The sequence below is a fragment of the Oncorhynchus nerka genome, linkage group LG28, assembly GCF_034236695.1.
Source record: "Oncorhynchus nerka isolate Pitt River linkage group LG28, Oner_Uvic_2.0, whole genome shotgun sequence".
Taxonomy (NCBI): Eukaryota; Metazoa; Chordata; class Actinopteri; order Salmoniformes; family Salmonidae; genus Oncorhynchus; species Oncorhynchus nerka.
Window position 1 is genome coordinate 30,160,943 of NC_088423.1, and position 27,014 is coordinate 30,187,956.

The 27,014-nt window shown below is 42.5% G+C and overlaps 1 protein-coding gene and 1 long non-coding RNA gene across 2 annotated transcripts in view; one reads left to right on the forward strand and one right to left on the reverse strand.

Moving 5' to 3' along the window:
• LOC115113113 (uncharacterized) overlaps positions 1-17,627 on the forward strand; it is a 28,214-nt gene extending 10,587 nt beyond the window's left edge. The window contains exons 3-4 of the long non-coding RNA XR_003861079.2: positions 16,620-16,676; positions 16,784-17,627. This is a non-coding gene — a long non-coding RNA (uncharacterized LOC115113113). The remainder of the gene's footprint in view (positions 1-16,619; positions 16,677-16,783) is intronic.
• Positions 1-20,455, reverse strand: part of LOC115113111 (hypoxia-inducible factor 1-alpha inhibitor) — a 32,366-nt gene extending 11,911 nt beyond the window's left edge. Inside the window, exons 1-5 of the mRNA XM_029640362.2 lie at positions 20,117-20,455; positions 12,529-12,779; positions 6,664-6,812; positions 5,776-5,921; positions 5,407-5,513 (exon numbers count right to left, since the gene is read on the reverse strand). Coding sequence (XP_029496222.1) covers positions 5,407-5,513; positions 5,776-5,921; positions 6,664-6,812; positions 12,529-12,779; positions 20,117-20,290 — 827 coding nt within the window. The 5' untranslated portion in view covers positions 20,291-20,455. The remainder of the gene's footprint in view (positions 1-5,406; positions 5,514-5,775; positions 5,922-6,663; positions 6,813-12,528; positions 12,780-20,116) is intronic.
• Between the last annotated feature and the right edge of the window lie 6,559 nt (positions 20,456-27,014).

Consider the following 27,014-nt stretch of genomic DNA (forward strand, 5'->3'; position numbering starts at 1 on the left):
GATCAGTCTACACACAATACCCCATAATGACAAAGGGAAAATTGGTTTAGACATTTTTTGCAAATGTATAAAATACAAATACCTTATTTACATAAGTATTCAGACCCTCTGACATGAGACTCGAAATTGAGCTCAGGTGCATCTTGTTTCCATTGATCCTCAAAATGTTTTTACAACCTGATTAGAGTCCACCTGTGGTAAATTCAATTGATTGGACATGATTTGGAAAAGTTACATACCTGTCTATATAAGGTCCCAAAGTTGACAGTGCATGTCAGAGCAAAAACCAAACCATGAGGTCAAAGGAATTGTCTGTAGAACTACAAAACAGGACTGTGTGGAGGAACAGATTTGGGGAAGGGTACCAACACATTTCTGCAGCATTGAAGGTCCCCAAGAACACAGTGCAGGGATGCAAACTGGTAAGGGCCCAATTTTTTTTTTTGTTGCACCGAAACAAGAAAAAAAAAAGTCCCTGCTAAGGGGAAAGGCAGGCTTTATCTAATTAAACAACAAATAATATGATCTACATGCTCAGTCTGTGTGTGTCAAATGAAGTGGTTCATGTGAACCTAACTCACCAGAAAAAAATAAGGAAAGCAATCCAATGTTATTACTTGCCTAGACTTTACTGCAAATGACACTCAAGTCTTGAGAAAAAAACAATACACTAATATTGCAGTTAGCCATGACAGCCTTTAATAGAATGCTTGTGACCACACACATCTAATTATTGCACTTGGGAAAAAACTTCTTAAAGTAGAAATAGAATGAAACAAACATATTTTTGCTCTATTATAGTGGCCACAATAGTATTCATTGATCAAGTGCACAAGGCTACAAAATAACATTCACCAAGTAAAACATGTAATAATCCCCCACTCATTCACAAGTGGTACTGTCAAGTTCAACACAACAAAAGCAATATCAGAACAGATCACCAACCATTTCGAATTCCACCGTGCCTTCTCCATAATGCAATCTGGTTTCCAAGCTGGTCATGGATGCACCTCAGTCACACTCAAGGTCCTAAACGATATCATAACCGCCATCGATAAAAGACAGTACTGTGCAGCTGTCTTCATTGACCTGGCCAAGGCTTTCGACTCAGTCAATCACAGCATTCTTATCGGCAGACTCAATAGCCTTGTTTTCTCAAATGACTGCCTTGCCTGCTTCACCAACTACTTATCAGATAGAGTTCAGTGTGTCAAATCGAAGGGCCTGTTGTCCAGACCTCTGGCAGTCTATGGGGGTGCCACAGGACTCAATTCTCAGGCCGACTCTTTTCTCTGTACATGTCAATGATTTCGCTCTTGCTGCTAGTGATTCTCTGATCCACCTCTACGCAGACAACATCATTCTGTATGCCTCTGGCCCTTCTTTGGACACTGTGTTAACTAACCTCCATACGAGCTTCAATGTCATACAACAATCCTTCCGTGGCCACCAACTGCTTTTAAATGCTAGTAAAACTAAATGCATGCACTTCAACAAATCGCTGCCCGCACCTGCCCGACTGGCATCACTACTCTGGACGGTTCTGACTTAGAATATGTGGACAACTACAAATACCTAGGTGTCTGGTTAAACTGTAAACTCTCCTTCCAGACTCACATTAAGCATCTCCAATCCAAAAGTAAATCTAGAATCGCCTTCCTATTTCGTAATAAACCCTCCTTCACTCATGCTGCCAAACATACCCTCGTAAAACTGACTATCCTACCGATCCTGGACTTCGGCGATGTCATTTACAAAATAGCCACCAACACTCTACTCAGCAAACTTGATATAGTCTATCACAGTGCCGTCCGTTTCTGTCACCAAAGCCCCATATACTACCTACCACTGCGACCTGTATGCTCTCGTTGGCTGGCCCTCGCTACATAGCCGTCGCCTAACCCACTGGCTCCAGGTCATCTAAAATCAAATTTTATTTGTCACCGTCTCTGATGTCCCTCTGGAATGCTACCCTTGCTCGGATTTCATCAACCTTGTTGTCAAGAGACTGGACATTGGCGAGAAGTATACTGGGGAGTGGTGCACGATGAGCCCGTCTCCGGAGTCTGACCAGAAGACCGCTACGTTTCCCTCTTTTACGAAGTCATTTTTTTGGGGTCGCCGGCTGGGATCCATTCCGTTGTCCTGAAAGGCAGAACACAGGATCCGCTTCGCGAAAGTCATATTCTTGGTCGTACTGATGGCCGCCTCGCTTCGCGTTCCTAGGAAACTATGCAGTTTTTTGTTTTTTACGTGTTATTTCTTACATTAGTACCCCAGCTCATCTTAGGTTTCATTACATACAGTCGAGAAGAACTACTGAATATAAGAGCAGCGTCAACTCACCATCTCTCTGTCGGCACCGGAACTGATCTATAGCACGATACAGCAGGTATATTTCACTGGTCATCCCCAAAGCCAACACTTCCTTTGGTCGCCTTCCCTTCCAGTTCTCTGTTCTACAATGTGCAAGCAGCAGAGCATGAGACCCTTTGTTGGCATGATTGATCTCTTTTGGGCAGAGTACACCTGGCATACCCCTTTTTATCCACTGTATTGAAAAAGTGAGAGCGTTTGTAACCACCTCTATAGTGGCAGCTACACTTGATCCCGGAATCCACTTGTTTTAACAAGCAACGCCTCATTTTCACCTAATTCTTTCATTCTGAAAATTAACCACATATTGTAGATGGAAAACATTAGTTCACAGATAGTAGCTAGTTAACTCGTCAACATTTCAGATTGCCAGCGTTCAGTAAGCAACTAACGCACTATAACTTGAGGAATGGCAAAGAGTCGTAACGTTACACCAGTTAATACTATAGTGAATTGGTTAGGTTACAAATGTTAGCTCATCTGATGTTGTAACGTTAACTAGCAAAAGTTAGCTGTCTGACATTAGTAGCCAGCTAATTTTCACACCATAAACTCTTTAAAAATATATATATATTTGACCTTTATTTAACTAGGCAAGTCAGTTAAGAACAAATTCTTATTTTCAATGACGGCCTAGGAACAGTGGGTTAACTGCCTTGTTCAGGGGCAGAACAACAGATTTGTACTTTGTCAGCTCGGGGATTCGAACTTGCAACCTTTCGGTTACTAGCCCAACACTAACAACTAGGCTACCCTGCCGCCCAACTTGATCAGTTAAGTTATAGCTAGCTAACGGAGAATTCGATCCAGCTAGCAAGATAACGTTACTTAACGCTAACAATACTTGTTCCACCACACTTTCTCCCTCACCTCAAACTTTCCAAATGCCAGTTGTTTTTCAGTTACAGCTCATGAAGAACTCTTCATCACCTTCTCACCCCTGTCTCCATGGTCAGGCTTCTCACCTACCTCTTCGTTATCGTTCAGGGGCGCGCTGCTGTAAATGGCAGACTGCCTTTCTACTCTCTGCTGTCTATCCAGAGCATGCGCTGATGATGTAATTAGCAAATTGGTTGCTCTTCTCTCTTCAGTCGCGTGCTGCATTCTGCTGTTATGTGAACTATTGGCTGAGCCTTGGATACAGCCAGTATTGCTCCAAATGCACATCACTCATTCGCTTATAACCAGTAGTCTGATCCCAAGCCCCCCCTCCCTCCCAAACTCATTGGATCTACACAAATTACATAAGTCACTTATCTTGGACACAAAACGGGGACTTTCGCAGAAAGGTGACTAGTTTGCATCCCTGACAGTGGCCTCCATCATTCTTAAATGGAAGAAGTTTGGAACCACCGAGACTCTTCCTAGGGATGGCTGCCCGGCTAAACTAACCAATCTGACAAAGCTCCGGAGTTCCTCTGTGGAGATGGGAGAACCTTCCAGAAGGACAACCACCTCTGCAGCACTCCACCAATCAGGCCTTTATGGTAGAGTGGCCAGATGGATCATCTCCTCAGTAAAAGGCACATGACATCCCGCTTGGAGTTTGCCAAAAGGCATCTGAAGGACTTTCAGACCATGAGAAACAAGATTCTCTGGTCCGATGAAACCAAGATTGAACTATTTGGCCTGAATGCTAAGCGTCACGTCTAGAAGAAACCTGGCACCAACCCTACGGCGAAGCATGGTGGCAGCATCATGCTGTGGGGATGTTTTTTAGCGGCAGGGACTGGGAGACTGTTCATCTTTCCTTCGATCCTGACTAGAGAAAAGTACAGAGAGATCCTTGATGAAAACCTGCTCCAGAGTGCTCAGGACCTCAGATTGCGGCGAAGGTTCACCTTCCAACAGGACAACGACCCAAAGCACACAACTAAGACAATGCAGGAGTGGCTTCGGGACAAGTTTCTCAATGTGACTCAAAGCACACAGCCAAGACAATGCAGGAGTGGCTTCGGGACAAGTTTCTCAATGTGCTTGAGTAGCCCAGCCAGAGCCTGGACTTGAACATCTCTGGAGAGACCTGAAGATAGCTGTGCAACATTTATCCCCCATATTTAAAAAAAACAATTGGGCTCTAAAACTACCTCCATATACACTGAGTGTAGAAAACATTAAGGACACATTCCTAATATTGAGTTGCTACCACCCCTTTTGCCCTCAGAATAGCTTCAATTCGGTTGGGCATGGACTCTACAAGGTGTCGAAAGCGTTCCACAGGGATGCTGGCCCATGTTGACTCCAATGCTTCCCACAGTAGTGTCAAATTGGATGGATGTCCTGTGGGTGGTGGACCATTCTTAATACACACGCCAAACTGTTGAGAATGAAAAATACAGCAGCACTACAGTTGACACAAACCGCTGCACCTACTTCCATACCCAGTTCAAAGGCACTTACATCTTTTGCCTTGCACCTTCACCCTCTGAATGGCACACATACACAATCCATGTCTCAATTGTCCCAAGGCTTGAACATCTTTCTTTAACCTGTCTCCTCCCCTTCATCTACATTGATGGAAGTGGATTAAACAAGTGACATTGATAACGGATCATAGCTTTCACCTGGATTCACCTAGTCAGTCTATGTATTGGAAAGAGCAGGTGTCCTTAATGTTTTGTACACTCCGTTAATACTTCCATTCATTTTTTTAAACTGGTACTGGGCTACCTACAGACGAGTCTGGTGAGGCTTGTGGATGTCCATAGAGGGGTCACATTAGTGTGTACCCCAAACTGTTAGGATGCTACAAACAGAAGTGTTTGTGAGAGTCTCACCTTTCCATAATATTATTTTTTAGGCCAAATCGCTATTGAGATTTTCGGGATGTCTCCTGGTCTGACAAACACCGCCGTAGCTCGGCCACCTGCCACTGCAGATGTGGAAGGCCGACATGGGCAGATGTGGTAGATTGAGACTCAACCCATCTCTAGCCTAGACGGATTTTGATGTGGATTTTTTTATTATGCAATTTGATTTCTGTGGGGGGGCGTGGACATCGACTCTAGGTGGTTATTAAACAGCTCTTACCAGTACATGGGGATGTAAAGAACATCTCCGGGGCCGACCACAGTCTCATAGCCCACTACATTCTTGAAGTTGGGAAACCTCTCATAGTCAGGGTTCTCAAAGTCAACCTAAAAATGGCAAAATCAAAATTGCTGTTAGTTGGATTAATTAAAAACAAAACCGAAACAGTTGAGAAACAGAAAATCCATGCATATCAAATAAAACAGTGTTGTGTGTGGCATATTTCACAAACCTTCTTACCGGTTTCAATTGGGACTACAATGGAAATAAGTTACTTCGTTTTCCTCAATTTTTTTATGCATTGTGTCCACGTGCGGTTGATTATGTTTTTAAAATGTCAAATACATTTGATCAAAAAGTAGGGGTTACCTGGCTCTGCCTGTCACAGGGGTGGTGAACAGGGAAGGGGTAGAGACACTCAAACTGGTCCGGAGGGAAGAGGATACACCTTTTGTAACCTTTGATTTGTGCAAAGAAGTTCTGCTGCTCGTCATAATGGGCTGGCGTTACATTGCCTACAAACATTGAGCAGATCACAAGATTATCGATCCGTCTATGCAAGTGCAATGCTCGTTAACTAATTTCAGCGGATTTAAGGTGAGTGGATTTCTTTCATAACGTCCTTTCCACAAGGCCTTTTGCTGCATATTGAGACAGTAGTTCTCTTTCCATCAGCAATACGTGGCACCCACATGGTAGATATTATTTATATAATTTCCTTGTCTGACGTGACTAGGGAAATCACCTGCTAGTCATCATCCCCATGCCTCGAAGCCCCAGAGTCCCTTCCTTACCCTCCATTCCCTCACCCTCTACACATACAGGTCTATACCCGCAATGCCTGTATGCCCGTTAGGTCTCTGCTATAGGGCTCTTACCCTCCACGCCTATGAGCAGCAGGCTAGAGGTGAGGTGGCCCCAATTCTTCTTGCTCTGCTGCTTGGTGATCCAGCTATCCCCTGCATCTATAGGCGGCAGCTTGCCAGGGTCCCTAATAGCCCCTTGGTCCCGTATCCTAGAAGCACTTCCTCAGTCCCCTCCACAGGTTGGCATTTAGTGGGATGACTCATGTACTGAAGGAAGCTCTACAGGGTAGTCACTAGCTGGCACAGTCATAAAGTTATAAAATCTGACTTGAAACATAACCCTAATCACAATGCTAACCTTGTACCCAAACCTAACCTTAAATGAAGACGAAAATGTTCATTTTAGTTTAAGATTTATCCCAATAAACGTCAACCTGCATCCCTTCCTTACCCTCCATGCCTATGAGGAGCAGGTTGGAGGTGAGCTGGCCCCAGTTCCTTTTGCTCTGCTGCTTGTTGATCCAGCTCCAGTTGAAACCCAAGAAGTCCACCACGATCTTCCTGCCCACAGTGTCGTTCAGGGTCTGCTGCAGGTACACCCTGGGAGGATGAGTAGAATTCAATAGAATAAGTCCATCTGCGGAGACGGAAATGGATCTTCTGTTTTGCACATATTTTCGAAAGAGCACAGCCACCGAGAGAGCTGCAGTACAGTGCCCCTGGAGTTAGTTGTGGAGCAGAATGTGGATAGATACACAAAGATAGGATAAGACCGTCCTTCATGCAACTAATTAACCAACATCGGTTCAATTATTTGAATTCCATTTTGTTCTGTTTTATTTCTTTGTGTGAGCTCAAAGGCGCAGTTTACCTAGAGATAAAATCAGATCAAGCCCAAACTGTGCAAAACAAATGTAATAAACACAACTAAAATATTTTATGAAAGTAAAGTAATGTTACTAAATGATGGTTAATAAGTGATAAGCAGTAATAGGAAGTCACTACCATCATGGGACTTTTAATTGCTTTATTCTGTGTTGTTATAGCATTCAACCCACATAATGCATAGCGCATTTAATGTCTAAAATAATTATCGAAACCAATTTTTTATTTATCGTTGAACCAACCTTCAAAAGCATTAAATCGCTTGATTTGGACCAAACTTCTTCCTACCAATGAGTAAGACATAAGGAGGCCCCTTACACTTCAGTGTTGTGATGCAAAAATTCTAGCAAAATGTATAGCATATATAATTAAAATGGTATTGTCGGACATTATTCATTATAAATCAGACCGGTGTTTTACATGGACGATACATAGGAGATAATATAAGTACTGGAAACAATAGAACACCATTGTCAGCTATTCATAGCTGACATTGAAAAGGCTTTTGATAAAGTATTACTGGAGTTTATATATAAATGCCTGGAACATTTAAATTTAGCAGAATCTCATAAAATGGGTTAAAATCATGTATTGTAACCCTAGGTGTAAAATAGTAAATAATGGCTACATCTCAGAAACTTTTAAACTGTCAAGAGCGGTAAAACAAGGTTGTCCACTATGGGCATATGAATTTATTATGGCCATCGAAATGTTAGCTGTTAAAATCAGATCCAACAATAATATCAAGGGGTTAGAAATCATTAGTTTAAAAACAACGGTGTCATTGTATGCTGATGATTCATGGTTTCTTTTAAATCCACAACTTGGATCCCTCAGAGGATCTAGATACATTTTCTAACCTCTGGATTACAACCAAATTATGATAAAAATGTACTAGATTACATATTGGATCACAAAAAAAAAAATACACCTTTCACATTACTGTGTAGTTTACCAATAAAATGGTCTGACAGTGATGTGGATATACTGGGTATACATATCCCCAAAAATAAATAAATGATCTCACTACAGTACATCGTTATAGAAAGTTAGCAAAAATAGATAAGATCTTGCTACCATGGAAAGGTAAATAACTATCTATTTGTGGAAAAATTACCCTGATTAACTCTTTAGTCATATCCCAGTTTACCTATTTACTTAGGGTCTTGCCTACACCTTTCCCAGCTGCTCCAGAAACACCCTCCTCTTGTTCCGCTTCCGAGGCATCCAGTCAGGCTTGATCTCTCGCCATATGACAAAGGCGTTGTAGGAGGACACGTTGAGGATGTTGTGGAAGACGACCAGGGGCCAGCGGGCAGTCATTCGTCTGCAGCTGTACGTGCCGACCACCTTGTCTAGGTTGTCCACGCCGCCCTTGTTGCAGTTGTAGTCTAGGATGACGGTCAGTTTCCTGTCGCGGCGATCGCTGACTTGGGCCTCTGCGTGCAGAGTGGTCAGAAGTAGCACGTTCTTATTTTTCTTTGCCAGGTAGGACACTAGAGTGGCGGTGGGCGTGAAGGCAAACCTGGATGACAGGACCTGTTTGCCCTTTGACTAGAGCAGGCGGGAGCTCGGCCTTGTTCTTTCTCACCGTGTCCACCATGGTGAGGTACCTCTCGAAGAGCCGCTGTCCCAGTTCGTAGGAGGTGAAGAAATTGTCACACGTGACATTGCGACCGCTCAGTCCCGTTGTCAGATCGAGGACGACGCGCATCCCTTGGTTCTTCTCGGGGCCTCCGCTGGCCGCCTTGCCGATTTACACTTGCATCTTCCAAGTGTAGCTGGACTTGGCGTCGCAGGCCACCCACGGCTTGATGCCGTATTTCGCCGGCTTGCTGGGAATTAACTGACGGAAAGGACAGCAGCCTTTGGCAAGGGGAGAAGAGATTAGCCTCATTACTGGCTCATTGGGGCCAACGGCGTCTATGTTACACACACACACATCTACCTCTCTATACACATATATACATACGTACACACACACACACAACCTCTGAACGGGACCAGTTGCTCGTCCACTGTCACGTCAGGCCCTGGGGTGTAGAGGGCCGGCAGCCGCGCCTCCCAATGGTCTCAGACCTGTCGTATGGCTGCGAGTTTGTCCGTGGCGAGTCTCGAGGGTGTCGACTGGCGATCATCGAATCGCAGCAGCATCGAGTACTTGTGAAAGGACTTGAGCGGCATGGTGGCTCGGAACACGGCCCTGCCACTCTCCGCGTCCCACAGGCTGGCAGCGGCCTCAACGTCTCCCTTTGGGCTCGAGCCGAGGCGATCTCTTCCTCGTGTTCGTCCTCGGGGGCTTCCTCCAGGTCTTCCTCCGAAGAGCGTGAAGACGCCTGGTCGGCCTCGCACTCGGGGTTGTATTCCTCCCAGTCTTCCGAAACCTCTTCCTCCTCCTCGGAATCGGAGTAGTCTTCTTGGTCAATGCTGAAGATCTGTTCTAGAACCTGCGCAGTGGTGAAACACATGGCCATGGCGGCCTGGGTCCACTGAGCAGCGGGGAAGAGCACACGGCACAGGGGAAACGATGACTGTGTGCCGCTGACAATATTAGTATCCCCTCTACGGCTAGCTTACACGAGAGACGATGTGAATCAACGAGGCGTGTGTTCGCCCCTGTTGTGCCCCTGTGCATGTGTAGCCGTGTGCAGTTCACCAGTGCACTACTGGGCTGTCCTCTTGCACACACAGCGGGGCATGTCTGGAAGTGTGTTGCCCTGGCTTGGTCACTCTGACCCCGAGCACAGAGGGGGAGCCCCCACCTCACACAGTACACACAATAGCATACACCTCCCTAGTGGCTGGCTGGGTCACTCTGACCCCGAGCACAGAGGGGGAGCCGCACACAACCTCGCCACTCACAGACTCTCTACACACACAGTACACACAATAACATATGCCTCGCTAGTGGCTGGCTGGGCCATGCTGACCCCCAGCACAGAGGGGGAGCCCTACAAACACAGGGCCTGGGTCACTCTGACCCCGAGGACAACGGGAGGGTTAAACACTATTATTGCGCACAAAGTCCATGCAACTTGTTAAGCTAATTTTAATTCCTGAAGTTATGTAGGCTTGCCATAACGAAAGGGGTTGAATAAGACATGCAAACTTTACATTTAATTAATTAGTAAAAAAAAAAATTAAAAACATAATTCCACTTTGACATTATGGGCTAGTGCATGTAGGCCAGTGACAAAATATTGATTGAATCCATTTTAATTCAGGCTGTAACACAAATTTTTTTTTTTTTTTTTACAAAGTCAAGAGGTGTGAATGCTTTCTGAAGGCACAGTAACAGCATGCCAGTGGAAGGGAGGACAGCAGCAGGTGGCCCAACTGTGGTTTGTGACTGTGATTTCCCATTTTAGCCAATTAGTTACAGATTTTGTAACAGAATGACAAGTTTTAATCACTTAATAAATCATAAGCAAAATTGTTATTTATAAAAAAGAAAACACTAACTAATTGGTAAGTCTACCTTTACTTGTTAATTTTGTGAACTTTTTTTATCCTCCCTCATGAGGGAGAGAAATTTGAAAATATCTTAAAGACGTGGGTTTTTTGTAAGAGAATGACTAGACACAATATTTTTTTAAATTAAAACTTCAGGCTAGGGTCTATTTTTCTCCACTTCCTGTCTGACTGACGTGCCCAAAGTAAACTGCCTGTTACTCAGGCCCAGAAGCCAGCATATGCATATAATTGGTACCATTGGATAGAAAACACTTTGAAGTTTGTATAATGTTAAAATAATGTCAGAGACTATAACACAATTGATATGGTAGGAGAAAATCCAGAGGGGAAAAATAAATGTTGGTTGGTTTGAGAGCCCATGCTCTTCCAATGGAACATACAAGGTCATATGCAAATCCAGCTCCCAGATTGCAATTCCTATGGCTTCTACTAGATGTCAAAAGTCTTTGTTCAAGGTTTCAGGCTTGTTTCTTCCCAAACGAGGAAGAATTTTGAGTTATAGTACTGGGAGTCAGAGTTGGAACCGAAAAGGATGCACACCTGCTAATTTTGCTTTTCTATTGAACATACTTCTTTCCGTATGAAATATTATAGTTCAATTACATTTTAGGGTACCTGATGGTTGAATAGAAACATATTGACTTGTTTTAACAAAGTTCAGCGGTATCTTTTTGGATTCCTTTTTCTGCACGTTGAACGAGTGGATTACTCAAATCGATGGTGCAAACTAAACTGACCTTTTGGGATATAAAGAAGGATTTTATCTAACAAACCGACCATGCATGTTGTAGCTGGGACCCTTTGGATTGCAAATCAGAGGAAGATTTTCAAAAAGTAAGTGAATATTTAAAATCGCTATTTGTGATTTTATGAAGCCTGTCTTGGTTGAAAAATATTTTCATGTGGGGCGCTGTCCTCAAACAATCGCATGGCATGCTTTCGCTGTAAAGCCTATTGTAAATTGGACAATGCAGTTAGATGAACAAGACTAAGCTTTTAACCGATATAAGACACTTGTATGTAACTAAATGTTTAATATCCATAATTTTTATTATTATTTATTTCAATTGCGCGCCCTCCAATTTCACCGGAAATTGTCGGCAGCGGGACACCTAGCCCTTAACTTACAGAAGGCAAATCATTTTTGCAAAATTAAATATAGAAGTTTATATTAGTAGGCAAGTGTCTCAACTTCAACAATAGTATTTTTTGTATTTCTAATACATTTAAGACTTTCTTGTAGATGTTTTCTAAGACCACTTTTCCATCTGTTGGAACAGAAATCAAAGCCTTTGCTTATTCCTAATTTAAGGATGGAAAGTTTGCATCAGGAGTCAAGTGTACTCAGGAAGATTACGTGCATCAGGAAATGAAAGCTTGTTTTGCCAATATAAACCTTCCTCTCGGCTCAGGAGAAAGCATTCCTTTCCAAACCACATAGAATGATTTAAATCAGAATCAAAAAACATTATTGCCATGCAACAAATGTTACAAGGAATCTTTGTACTGTTGTGGTGGTTTTGTGCAAACTTAAATTTGACAGCAAACTTAATTTGACTGAATAAATCTACAGATATGTGGACACAAGCAGCAATCATTAGTTCTAAGGAAGGGGCTCAGCGCAGTAAGTGATATGAGTGAGTACGTGTGTCCCAGGCCAAGTAACTCAGTCAGATGAGAGTGGTACAAAGTGTTCCCAAGGTACCGACGTAAAACGCTTAAGTCATTCAACAGAGCTATCCATTTCAGTTCCTGCATTAGATTTCACTGGATACACACTTTACTTTCCACTGCTGAGCACTTACCAGCACACCAGCAATGTAAACACCTAGACTGGATAGCGTGTCATTTTTTATTCAGCATTGAGAAAATGTAGAATCTTTCTAATCAACTGTCCCTAAGGACCTAGCTCAAATGCAGCAGGACATATACCTACCCATTTAGACAAAAACATTACCTCTCGTCTCCTCCCTCTTCCTGCGTTTTCTCCATTTTCTCCACAAAATCAGAGAATTTCATGTCTATCCGTCTAGACTTGGGTAAAAAGTTCTCAAAGTTGGCCATTTTCTTCTCGTCATAGTAGAGGAATTTGTGGTTTTCCGCTATGTACACTGAGAAGTCCCCGCTCCCAATGTTCTCCTGCAGGTACGCGACGTCCCACTTCAGAGCTGGATAAACTAGATTGGTGTCTGTTAAAACCAATGGTTCCTGGAAACAAAAAAAGTAGGACATGTTAGATAAGATTAGAATAACAGAAATGGATGGAATTAAGCTTTTCAATCACATTAACAAAAACAGCATACATGCAAAGACTGCATGTACTCTGATCTACCCATTACTTATAATATAGGACTGAAGCAAGCGAAAATTGCCTTTAATTCGATAAAATGCATTAAACCTTTTTGCATAATTTGTGAACACATACATGCATTACTAATAGTAATAGACCTACAATGCATTTGGAAAGTATTCAGACCAACTTTTTACAAATTTTGTTAAGTTACAGGTTGTTTTAAAAAATGTGTTTATCTACACACAATAATGCTAAATCAAAAACATGTTTAAAATTGTTTGCAAATGTATAAATAAATAAAATAACTGACATGACATTTATATAAAGTATTCAGACCCTTTACTCAGTACTTTGTTGAAGCACCTTTGGCAGCGATTACAGGCTCAAGTCTTCTTGGGTATGATGCTACAAGCTTGGCACACCTGTATTTGGGGAATTTCTCCCATCCTCTCAAACTCTGTCAGGACGGATGGGGAGCATCGCTGCACAGCTATTTTCAGGTGTCTCCAGAGATGTTCGATCGGGTTTAAGTCCAGGCTCTGGCTGGGCCACTCGAAGACATTCAGAGACTTGTCTCAAAGCCAGCCCTGCGTTGTCTTGGCTGTGTGCTTAGGGTCGTTGTCCTGTTGGAAGGTGAACCTTCGCCCCAGTCTGAGGTCCTGAGCGCTCTAGAGCAGGTTTTCATCAAGGATCTCTCTGTACTTTGCTCGGTTCATCTTTGCCTCGATCCTGACTAGTCTCCCAGTCCCTGCCACACAATCTTGCTTTCATCAGAACAGATCATCTTGTTTCTCATGGTCTGAGAGTCCTTTAGGTGCCTTTTGCCAAACTCCAAGCAGGCTGTCATGTGCCTTTTACTGAGGAGTGGCTTCAGTCTGGCCACTCTACCATAAACGTCTGATTGGTGGAGTGCTATAGAGATGGGAGAACCTTCCAGAAGGACAAACATCTCCACAGAGGAAATCTGGAGCTCTGTCAGAGTGACCATCGGATTCTTGGTCACCTCCCTGACAAAGGCCCTTCTCCCCGATTGCTCAGTTGTGCCAGCTCTATGAAGAGTCTTGGTGGTTCCAAACTTCTTCCATTTAAGAATGATGGAGGCCACCGTGTTCTTGGGGACCTTCAATGCTGCAAAGAAAATGTGGTACCCTTCCCCAGATCTGTGCCCTGACACAATAGCCCAAATCTGAATCATACAGCTGACAAAAACAGTTGCTTTTTCCAATTTTGTTGTGATATGACATCATGGCATTTGAAGTTTGGACATTGTGCTTTACAAGCTATCAGACCCGACCTAAAACAACTCATTCACCTCCCAGCCATCATTGCTCCATTTCTGGTCAATTCCTCCTCCTCCCCCATCCGAGTTCACCACAGGTCATAAGTGGGACCACCATCCTTTTCGTACTTTCCCACTTCCCTCTCAAAAAGCTATATTTGGATCACAGAGGCAACTGGCCTCACACTGCTCATGTCAGCATGATTCTAATAAAAAAAATAGCTGTATAAAGACCAAGGAATACCATATTGAGTTGACTCTATAGGCCATGGATGGGCACCTCCAGTCCTCTGGGGCCTGGCTGGTGTCACACTTTTGCCCCAGCGAACACATCTGACACCAATAATCAACTAATCATGATCTTCAGTTTAGTAGTTTAAATCAGCTGTGTTGATTACGGATGGGGGGGGGGGGGGGAATCTGTCACCACTCCGGCCTGAGTACCGGAGTTCCCCATCCCTGCTATTGGCTATACTGAAGATCTACCCGAGGTGCAACTTTAAGGCAAGGACATCTTTTAAAACTATTTTGATACTCACCTCATGTCCTGATAATATGAATGAGAACGTAGTCCATTTTGTTTGGAAATCAGTATTTGTCCATCTCTACCATTGTTCCAATTTTCAAGAAAAAGAGTATGCCAGAGAGAGTCACAAAACTTCAACATTGGAATGTTGTACCGTGGCTGGCGAGGACACTCAGGTGAATAATAATAGGCACAACCTGAAGGAGCCTATTTTAGGATTTTTAAACTTGAGATTCTCACCAAGACAGGCAGACAAACAGTACAGTAGGCTAGACTTTAGAGAATGAACGCAAATGTATGCAGCCATTGAATAATAAATAGGCCCAATACATTACCTTTGAAACTGTCCTCTTTGAATTGGCAGATCTGTATAAATGGGTTGGATGGATGGTTTTGATTGTCCAGCAATCTAATTGCAAGTCGTTCATATGCCAATAATAATAATAATAATATTCTGCTTAAAAAGACCCTGCACTGCTACCCTCTGCATTCATTATTCTTAGAGGTCAGAACAAGCAACTGGGACATCACCACTTTCGTAACCAGGGGAATTTCATATTTTTATTAAATGTATATATTTTTTTATTACAAATATTTACATTGACGGCCTATCCCAGCCAAACCAGGACGATGCTGGGCCAATTGTACACCGCCTTATGGGACACCCAATCACAGACAGATTCGATGCAGCCTGAATTCGAACCAGGGACTGCAGTGCCTTAGACCGCTGCGTCACTCGGGAGCCCCGAAGGCATGAAGGCTACACCTACAGATGGAAACGACAGACCACAAATAAGTCCTTCTGGAAGTGCACCGAATATTATGCTTTCGAATGCAGAGGTTTGTAGAACGCTCAATGATGGGGTTATCTCCAAGTTACACTGGATACACTGTTCTTTCAGTGCCAGGAACATCATCTGGAGGAGCTCCTGACATACAGTACCAGTCAAAAGTTTGGAAACACCGACTCATTGATGTTTTTTTAAATTATTTGTAGACATCAAAACTATGAAATAACACATATGGAATCATGTAGTAACCAAAAGTGATAAACAAATCAATATATATTTTATATTCTTCAAAAACAGCCATCCTTTGCCTTGACAGCTTTGCACACTCTTGGCATCCTCTCAACCAGCTACACCTGGAATGTTCTTTAAGGAGTTCACACACATGCTGAGCACTTGTTGGCTGCTTTTCCTTCACTCTGCAGTCTAACTCATCCCAAACCATCTCAATTGGGTTGAGGTCAGGTGACTGTGGAGGCCAGGTTATCTGATGCAGCACTCCATCACTCTCCTTGGTCAAATAGCCCTTACACAGCCTGGAGGTGTGTTGGGTCATTGTCCTGTTGAAAAACAAATGATAGTCCCACTAAGCACAAACCAGATGGGATGGCGTATTGCTGCAGAATACTGTGGTAGCCATGCTGGTTAAGTGTGCCTTTATCTAAATACGTCACCAACAGTGTCAGCAGCAAAGCACCTCCACACCCCCTCTTCCATGCTTCACGGTGTGAACCACACATTTGGAGATCATCCGTTCACCTACTCTGCGTCTCACAAGACACGGCGGTTGGAACCAAAAATCTCAAATTTGGACTCATCAGACCAAATGAGACCAGCTCGTGTTTCTTGGCCCACGCAAGTCACTTCTTATTATTGATGTCCTTTAGAAGTGGTTCTTTGCAGAAATTCGACCATGAAGGCCTGATTTCACGCAGTTTCCTATGAACAGTTGATGTTGAGATGTGTCTGTTACTTGAACTCTGAAGCATTTATTTGGGCTGCAATTTCTGAGGCTGGTAACTCTGAAATTATCCTCACGATTCCATGTGTTATTTCATAGTTTTGAAATAACACATTCTACAATGTAGAAAATAGTCAAAATAAAGAAAAACTCTAGAATGAGTAGGTGTGTCCAAACTTTTGACTGGTACTGCACTTTCAGGCAACATGGGTTGGGAGAAGGATGGACGCAATGGAAGAAAGCCAATGTTTCCCATAGGTACCGTATATCTTGTTTAACACAAATTACTATTATTCTTATTATTGATGACAGCATGCCCAAGGCCAATAACATGGTTGCTAATCTGCTTTATCTTTTTTTTTCAGAATTATGGAACTGCTAAGATGCTGTCCTGCAAGACTTGGCGAAGACCAACAACAGAGTGGAGGACTGGAATGGAACATTTTTGGCAAATCTAGGTGCTACCCACCCCCACCATTTGGAAGTTCATCAAGGCATTGCAATGACAGCAGCAAAGAAGTGAAATGAGAATGGAGCAGCAACTTGCTGGCATTTCTCCACCACAGCAAAGACCCCGCTACCGCAAGCAACAGAAGGATCTGAAGTCACTGGTTCAGGGGTACACCACAACTGAACGGTTGGAGTCTTAAAAGGCACTGCATGGTCAATCTGACTTCTGCATTGGCTGTGCAGCATTTACGGGGATACAGCCTCTGCAGAAGGCAGAGCATTCATACGTCTTGCGCTTATCAGAGCAGCGCAGAGCTGTTGTCAAGGAAGTGAGTTTGTGTTTATACAGGCCTCACCTACCATCAATCAATCATCTCAATGCAGCGCTATATGAAGCCCTCCGCATTGTTACAAGATTTGTGGGGTGTACAGCATGCCCCCGGATGCATCAAATCATCCATACAGCGCTTCTGACCACATTTTCAGATCAATCATAAATTGGCTTTGACCCTGCATACAATCTCAAGTTGCAGTTGTGAATAATCCAAAATCCATCTGAGAAAAATGAGCACCTAACCTACTTGAACACTTCAACCCTTTCAATGACTCAAAAATCCTTATTAAACCAGAACATTAAGCACATTCTTGGAAAATGTGTTCCTGAACTTATTTTTGTTTTCATGGCACTGCATTGTCATGTAGCCTACTCTTATTTTTGTTGTATTTTTTGGTTAATTAAAAATAAATGTTTTAGGCATACTTGTTTTTGCCCCATCATTTTTTGTATTCTGCTAAGCTTTTTTGTTGATAAAGAAAGGTTTTATAGCGAACGGTTGGTGTTAATGGATAGTGTAAAAACTAGATCAAATGAAAATATATTATTTAAAACGAAAATACATTGTAGAAACTAGATATTGGTTGTTTTTAGCCTTCAGCCTTTATTTAATCATATGAACAAATGTACATACAAATTGTGTAGCCATACATATATTCTGCCCACATGAAAAAATGTATATACACACAATTTGTAGCCATACATGATTTAATGAAAAGCAGTATACACATTTAATAACAGACTAATATACTTCATGAGGCAATAGTTAACATACACAACATTGTTTCACATTTTTGATCAACTTACTCAAACAATCATGCAATAGGCTACAGCTGGCTTCACAGCTTCCCCAGCACAGCTTCTTGGAGAAACTCGACTTATCAGATGGAGGAAAAAGTAGAGGAAGAAGTTTGCTTCTGCTGCAGTGCTTGTGGTAAAATATGATGTGTTGTGGCAGTGCTTCACAGTAGAATAAAGTGGAGTAGAGTTCAGTACAGTCACATGCGCACAGCATACAGAGCAATTGAATGTGAGGTTGGGCTGGTAGAGTACACAGTTCAGGGGTCGACATTAAATGCTTGTCCGCCTGCACGGGGCAAAAATCATTATTTTTTAATTGTCAGACAAGTAGATCATAGATTTAAGTTATTCATTTGACTTGTCCGAATGGATAACACATAAATCACAATATCAAACAATTAGGCTACTCCGATCAGAATTGCCTCAGAGTGTCCTCCGGATGCACATTTTTAGTCACCTTTTCGGCCTATGGTGTTGCAGAGTATTTTTTATTTTTGGACAAGTGGCTTGAGCTTTAAATGACAAGTAAAAATATCTGTCCTGCTAGTCCAAAGGACAAGTAGCTAAAAAAGTCCATGTCAAGCCCTGCAGTAGACCACACTAGAATGTACTGAACTAAACCCTTACTTGTCTGTACTGAACTGTATTCTACGCTATTGTTCTGTACTTTTTGCACTCTACTGAGTTCTACTGTGCTATACTTTGATGTCCAAACTTGTGAAAAGAGGTCTGTGATTGGTTCAGATTTGGTCCAGACTAACCAAATTTGATTTTGTTTGGCAGCGGAGATCATTAAAATAATAGCCAATGTGTAGAACAATAGCCAAATAAGCAAAGGAGGATATTGTATATTTTTGTACCATGAAGAGAATGATATTCATATCAAGGTTTTCCATTAGATGGCTTAGGGGCCCCAAAAAATCCCATTGCAAAACAACACTTTCTATTCATTGATGGAAATACCAATCAATATAAATACATTTGACCTTCATGCTTATCGGTTTATAGGTAAATAAAATTGTCTTGTGTGTATTTCCGTTAGTCATCATGCATCTTATTTATCCAACACAACCATCACATGCGCACAGCATACAGAGCCTATTTTGAGCGTATTTCTCCTGCAGCTGGAGTAAAATGTAAGTCCGTGGAGAATAAGAGCACCCAAATCCAGATAGCTGATGTTCTGAAAGAGCTGCAAAATCTGGACCCCTACCCCTAAGCAAATTGGATGTAGTCTATCACAGATATTTCCGTTTTGTCACCAAATTCCCATATACTACCCACAACTGCGACCTGTATGCTCTCGTTGGCTGGCCCTCGCTTCATATTCGTTGCCAAACCCACTGACTCCAGGTCATCTATAAAAGTATTGCAGTAGTAGTGCAAAATTATTCAGCCCCCTTAAGTTAATACTTTGTAGCGCCACCTTTTGCTGCGATTACAGCTGTAAGTCGCTTGGGGTTTGTCTATATCAGTTTTGCACATCGAGAGACTGAGATTTTTTCCCATTCCTGTGACTGTCAACATATTGTAGCAAAGGGAGGGAACAGGAAGCAAACCCGGGTCTCCGGCGTGAAAGGTATAGCGCCAATAGGATTAACCCTATTAATTGTAACGTGGCTCATATAGTGAGGCTGGCTCCACTGCCCCCTTCAAACGGGAAGGACATTTTCTATGCTTCGACTTTCTTTTAAGCCCCTTCACACGTCCACCCATGCATTCAAATGACCTCACGGTACCATCCCACTTCGGACACCAGTGTAGCTAACGGAGGGCGTGGGAAGCAAACTCAGGTCTCCAGCGTGAAAGGCTGACACCCTGCGCCAATAAGGTTAACCCATAATAGGGACTTGTATAACATGGCTCATTTGGCGAGGATCGCTAAACTATGCTTAGCTAGTTAACGTTAGTTAGTTGGACTAGCTTGCCCAGCTGATTCAGTTGGGAGGACATTTGGGTACCTTACCACAACATACAGGATACAAATTTGAGGTTTTGACTAGCTAACCGTTTTGTCTCACTGAACACTAACTTAGGTTCCAGTTCGAGTTAGCTGTCAGACTCGAACAGGAAACTGACAGTGCATTTGAATTATCATGACTTGTCACTTTACCTCGTTGTTTATGAGCATCTCCGCTCTAGGATCCGTGTGAGAGAGTCTGGGTATCGGTCTGGTCTGGAAAGGATACTTTCGAAGTTGATATTCGCTCCAGATAGGACTGTGGACCTTCGAGAATGCTGCGGCACCGCCTTCGCTCGCCTTCGGATCATTCTCGACTGTTGCCATGCCCGTGTACCGAACCCAAGATTGTCCCTCGCCCACTATCAAAAGATGTTCCCTTAACTCGATATACGGGAACTATGCCGTATACTACGTGTGTGCTCAAAACATTGCTATGCAGAAATAGTCTGTTTCCTTTCTGATGGAAGAAACGCCGAGTCTACAAGTATCGTCAGCAACACTAAAAAAAGTACTTCCGGTTCACAGAATTTCGGAAAATAAAAAATAAAAGTCCCCCATGTAATAGTAGAAAAGTGTCAGACTATTTATTTATTCAGATGCAATATTAGCATGTAAATCACGGTGGGGCAACCCTCCCACAACACAACACTAAACAATACATTGATTGCACTATAACAGTGACAAACAGTGCCCACAAACTATTAGGGCCTACATAAAGCTGTCCCAACAGCAGAGCTATCCTTTCCACACCATGGAGTGAATCCTTACCATCGCTACACCTGGCTATCAGTAGAGCCTTGTCTGGCAGCGAAACAGTTCATTAAATCCTCATTTACTGCCTTTTTAAAAACCACAGCTGATATTGATGACTAGCTTAAACAGATGTGGTTACTACTGACTCCTTGTGGATTTGTGAAAAGTTGATAAGAACCATATTCCCCTTCAATAATAACAAACTGAAAAATTAGTTTTGAGTTTTGAACCATTCACAAACATTATTACATTGATGTTCAGTAAATTCATAATGTTTATTCATATATCATTAACACTTAGCTCTAAGTATAAGCAAGTGCAAGCAAACGTGTTGCGACAATTCGTTCAGCACTTTCAAAGTGGACGTCAACAGAAATTCAGATAGATATTAGTTCAGATAAATTCAGCAAGAGGTTTTTGACACCTTAACTTTACTCTTCTTTAAGTCACCACAGAGAGACAGAGAGAGAGAGAGAGAGAGAGAGAGAGAGAGAGAGACTTGGTTAGCCTACAATTTGAAGTATTTTATTAGCCTTAAGTGGCCAAAAAATGAAGGATAATACAATCATGAGGATCCACTTTATATACAATATACTGACGCACAGGGCATTGCGCAAACAAAACAACACTCACAATATCAACTGGAATTACATGGCCTATTACTGAACGAGCTAAGATGAATGTAGTCAATATAACTATTTGTTCAGCACTTTTGAAATGTACAGCGATGGGCCGTTTTTAAAGTATTCTTCCTGTACACCAAGTCAGAATCGTAGGATAAATGAAAGGGGAATATTAGCAGTCAAAGAAAGCTCTTACAATATTAAATGATTACTTTTCTCTAAAACAGGCTACAGACCACATGTGGACCACCAAGTCAGAAAAGTAGGCTAAGTTCTGAGGGGGAAAGGGACCAAATTATTAGGGTGAGGCACATGGGCTACTAACAGCTTATGACACAACATATACTTAGGATTACTTTCTTAGCTACAGTATACATATTTCCCTGGCATATTACATCATTTATGCAGCAGCATACAATACATTTTTGGACTCACAGTTGTTGTGCTGTTCTCACTTGAACAGGAAAGTGGCTCAGCAGTCCTTCTTGTGGGCAAATTCTGTCATCAAACTTTGTCATCAAAGTCTGGCATTCTCTAGATTTATTGTGCTTTCAAGACAACTGGGAACTCTGAAAGAAACAAGGTTGAATTATGACGTCAATGATCTTCAGATAAGAGCTCTAGAAAGAGGCCAGACGTCCCGACTTGGAATTCTGAATTAGATGACCGTTCAAAGCGTATTTTCCCAGTCGGAGTGCGTTTTCTTCCCAGTTCCCAGTTGTCCTGACCTCACTGAAGTCTGATATTTCCCAGTTCTGAGTTTAGAGTTGTTTTGAACATGGCAGAAGTCATGCTGGATTGACAGCATGTCCATGGTATTCAACCTTTTCTGGCCATGGTGTTGCGTGTGAATGTTTAGCCTTTTAAACTTGGAAAAGAGACCCTTTCAAACAGATGTTTTAATTCTTTAAAAGCAGGCTTACATTTTAATCCAGAACAATTTACAGTAGTGACTGCATATATTTTCATTTATACTGGTCACCCATGGGAATCGAACTCACGACCCTAGCGTTGCAAGTGCCATTCTCTACCAACTGAGCTACATTGGACTTGGACAACAGACACTAGTATTATGTTATGACAATGCAAGTTGCTTCCTCTCTGGAGCTCAAAATGGTCTTTATACCATCTTTATCTGAATGTATGATATATGAGACCTGGAAATCTAGTGCATTCGCAGTGTCCAGAACAATAACTAATTTTATCTCATATGAACAATGGCCAAGTATCCACTTATTTTAATGCATGTTACTTTTGTATCCTTTTCTGAGCAACTGAAAATGTATGATTTCGAAAATGTACTACACAGTAAGGATTGGACTCGTTCATCTTTTATGCAAATAGGCCTACCCGTGAGAACTTATTGAAATGCCTACCACTTCTCTCAGAATGGACCCTCTCCCATTAATCACGAGCCAATGTAAACACACTATTATTTGGAGTGGTATAACTGAACCCTCCAAAATATGCCTCATCTGACAAAACCCATTTCCTTGCTTATTTTGACATCAACCTCTCCAGTTACATGTGCTCATCTGAGTCAGTTGTCATAGAGCTTTACGATTTCCTCATCTGATAAACCTCTACCACAATGTTCTGTCTCAGTGGTAGTATTCATTCCCAATATCTTTGGTGTCTGAGATTTAACTAAGCTGCACCACTGACAGTTCCTTATATGAACTCTTGGCTACGTCAGGATGAAAATCAGAAGGAGGTTCTTTATCCTCAAAAGTGTTTACAATAGACTTTGAACCTGAGCCTCATTTACATTCTCTATTTGTACCCTTTTGTTTCATTTCACCTTATTGTCACTAGCAATAGAATGTATAAATGTGTCACAGTCATACAGGTATGCCAGTCCATCATTGTTTCTATTGTGTCTTTGAAGCAGTTGGCTTCTTAACTAATCACCTGCTAGTAATGAGCAGCAGGGAGCTTGGCAGGTAGGAGTGTTGGGCCAGTAACTGGAAGGTTGCTGGTTTGAATCCCCCAGGCGACAAGGTAAAAATCTGTTGTTCTTCCCCTGGGTAAGGCAGTTAACCCACTGTTCCCCAGGTGCTGATGTCATTTTAGGCAGCCCCCTGCACCTCTCTGATTTAGAGGGGTTGGGTTAAATGTGGAAGATGCATTCAGTTGTACAACTGCCTAGGTATCTCCCTTTCCTTATTGGTATTTGGCACCTCCATTAACAAGATTGCATGAAAGTTGTGTATGGAATTGATAAGCAACAACAAGAAAAGTATTAACTTGATTTGTTTATTCAACTGATATTCCACACAAAAACAGCCAATTCATTTATTGGAATTAATATAACATGCATAATTAAATGTGGGCATTACAAGAAAGACAGAGTAATAACCAGGAGGCTGTTTGACACAGCCCCCCTGAAAAACGTAACATATTGGGGTAATGAGGAACCCTGGAAAACGTAACATATTGGGGTAATGAGGAACCCTGGAAAACGTAACATATTGGGGTAAGGAGAACCCTGAAAAACGTAACATATTGGGGTAATGAGGAACCCTGAAAAACATAACATATTGGGGTAAGGAGAACCCTGAAAAACATAACATATTGGGGTAAGGAGAACCCTGAAAAACATAACATATTGGGGTAAGGAGAACCCTGAAAAACATAACATATTGGGGTAAGGAGAACCCTGAAAAACATAACATATTGGGGTTAGTAGATCCCTGAAAAACATAACATATTGGGGTTAGTAGAACCCTGAAAAACATAACATATTGGGGTAAGGAGAACCCTGAAAAACCTAACATATTGGGGTAAGGAGAACCCTGAAAAACGTAACATATTGGGGTAAGGAGGACCCCTGGAAAACGTAACATATTGGGGTTAGTAGAACCCTGAAAAACGTAACATATTGGGGTTAGGAGAACCCTGGAAAACGTAACATATTGGGGTAAGGAGAACCCTGAAAAACATAACATATTGGGGTAAGGAGAACCCTGAAAAACATAACATATTGGGGCTAGTAGAACCCTGACAAAAACAGAACATATTGGGGTTAGGAGAACCCTGACAAAAACAGAACATATTGGGGTTAGGAGAACCCCAGCTGAGTATTTTCCACCCCAGTTTATTTGAGACAGATAGTAAGGTTTTCTCTTTACCAGTTTGTGGTCTTAAAATGGCAAAACTATAAAGTCACATGAATATTTATTTTTTATTTTATTTCAATTTTATTTAACCAGGTAGGCTAGTTGAGAACAAGTTCTCATTTACAACTGCGACCTGGCCAAGATAAAGCATAGCAGTGTGAACAGACAGCAACACAGAGTTACACATGGAGTAAACAATAAACAAGTCAATAACACAGTAGAAAAAAAAGAAAAAAAGAAAAAAAAGAGTCTATACATGTAGACATTGTGTACAAAAGGCATGAGGAGGTAGGCGAATAATTACAATTTAGCATATTAACACTGGAGTGATAAATTATCAGATGGTCATGTGCAGGTAGAGATACTGGTGTGCAAAAGAGCAGAAAAGTAAATAAATAAAAACAGTATCGGGATGAGTTAGGTAAATTGGGTGGGATATTTACCGATGGACTATGTAAAGCTGCAGCGATCGGTTAGCTGCTCAGATAGCAGATGTTTAAAGTTGGTGCGGGAGATAAAAGTCTCCAACTTCAACGATTTTTGCAATTCGTTTCAGTCACAGGCAGCAGAGAACTGGAAGGAAAGGCGGCCAAATTAGGTGTTGGCTTTAGGGATGATCAGTTAGATACACCTGCTGGAGCGTGTGCTACGGGTGGGTGTTGCCATCATGACAAGTGAACTGAGATAAGGCGGAGCTTTACCTAGCATGGACTTGTAGATGACCTGGAGCCAGTGGGTCTGGCGACGAATATGTAGCGAGGGCCAGCCGACTAGAGCATACAGGTCGCAGTGGTGGGTGGTATAAGGTGCTTTAGTAACAAAACAGATGGCACTGTGATAAACTGCATCCAGTTTGCTGAGTAAAGTATCGGAAGCTATTTTGTAGATGACATCGCCGAAGTCGAAGATCGGTAGGATAGTCAGTTTTACTAGGGTAAGTTTGGCGGCGTGAGTGAAGGAGGCTTTGTTGCGAAATAGAAAGCCGATTCTAGATTTTATTTTGGATTGGAGATGTTTAATATGAGTCTGGAAGGAGAGTTTACAGTCTAGCCAGACATCTAGGTATTTATAGTTGTCCACATATTCTAGGTCGGAACCGTCCAGGGTGGTGATGCTAGTCGGGCGGGCGGGTGCGGGCAGCGAACGGTTGAAAAGCATGCATTTGGTTTTACTAGCATTTAAGAGCATTTGGAGGCCACAGAAGGAGTGTTGTATGGCATTGAAGCTCGTTTGGAGGTTAGATAGCACAGTGTCCAAGGAAGGGAAGTATACAGAATGGTGTCGTCTGCGTAGAGGTGGATCAGGGAATTGCCCGCAGCAAGAGCAACATCATTGATATATACAGAGAAAAGAGTTGGCCCAAGAATTGAACCCTGTGGCACCCCCATAGAGACAGTACTGTCTTTTATCGATGGTGGTTATGATATCGTTTAGTACCTTGAGCGTGGCTGAGGTGCACCCGTGACCGACTCGGAAACCAGATTGCACAGCGGAGAAGGTACGGTGGGATTCGAGATGGTCAGTGATCTGTTTGTTGACTTGGCTTTCGAAGACCTTAGATAGGCAGGGCAGGATGGATATGGGTCTGTAACAGTTTGGGTCCAGGGTGTCTCCCCCTTTGAAGAGGGGGATGACCGCGGCAGCTTTCCAGTCCTTGGGGATCTCAGACGATATGAAAGAGAGGTTGAACAGGCTGGTAATAGGGGTTGCGACAATGGCAGCGGATAGTTTCAGAAATAGAGGGTCCAGATTGTCAAGCCCAGCTGATTTGTACAGGTCCAGGTTTTGCAGCTCTTTCAGAACATCTGCTATCTGGATTTGGGTAAAGGAGAAGCTGGGGAGGCTTGGGCGAGTAGCTGCGGGGGTGGCGGAGCTGTTGGCCGAGGTTGGAGTAGCCAGGAGGAAGGCATGGCCAGCCGTTGAGAAATGCTTGTTGAAGTTTTCGATTATCATGGATTTATCGGTGGTGACGGTGTTACCTAGCCTCAGTGCAGTGGGGAGCTGGGAGGAGGTGCTCTTGTTCTCCATGGACTTTACAGTGTCCCAGAACTTTTTGGAGTTGGAGCTACAGGATGCAAATTTCTGCTTGAAAAAGCTGGCCTTTGCTTTCCTGACTGACTGTGTGTATTGGTTCCTGACTTCCCTGAACAGTTGCATATCGCGGGGACTATTCGACTATTCTAATATGCTTTTGGGCCACATATTTGCCACATATTTGGAGATAGGCTGACACTGACAACATAACATTCTAAAAGTGTAGCTGTCCACGGTGCTGATATGTGTCTCATTGTTCAAATGTCAGCATAAAGCTTCCTATGACTTAGCTTTTTGTTCAAACTCACCGGTTTTGTATTCTAAGGACTCAAGTGAGCAGACTGAACCCTGGCATTATGGACACACAATTGATCACTTTTCCTTTACAGTGCTATTTATGTACCATGTAGTGTCCAGGCACTACATGTTTGACCAAAGTAAAAGTCCAGCAACACTTCCTATGTCCTAGCTTCTTTTTCAAACTCCTCTTATTTGTATTTTAGGGACTCTGATGAGTAG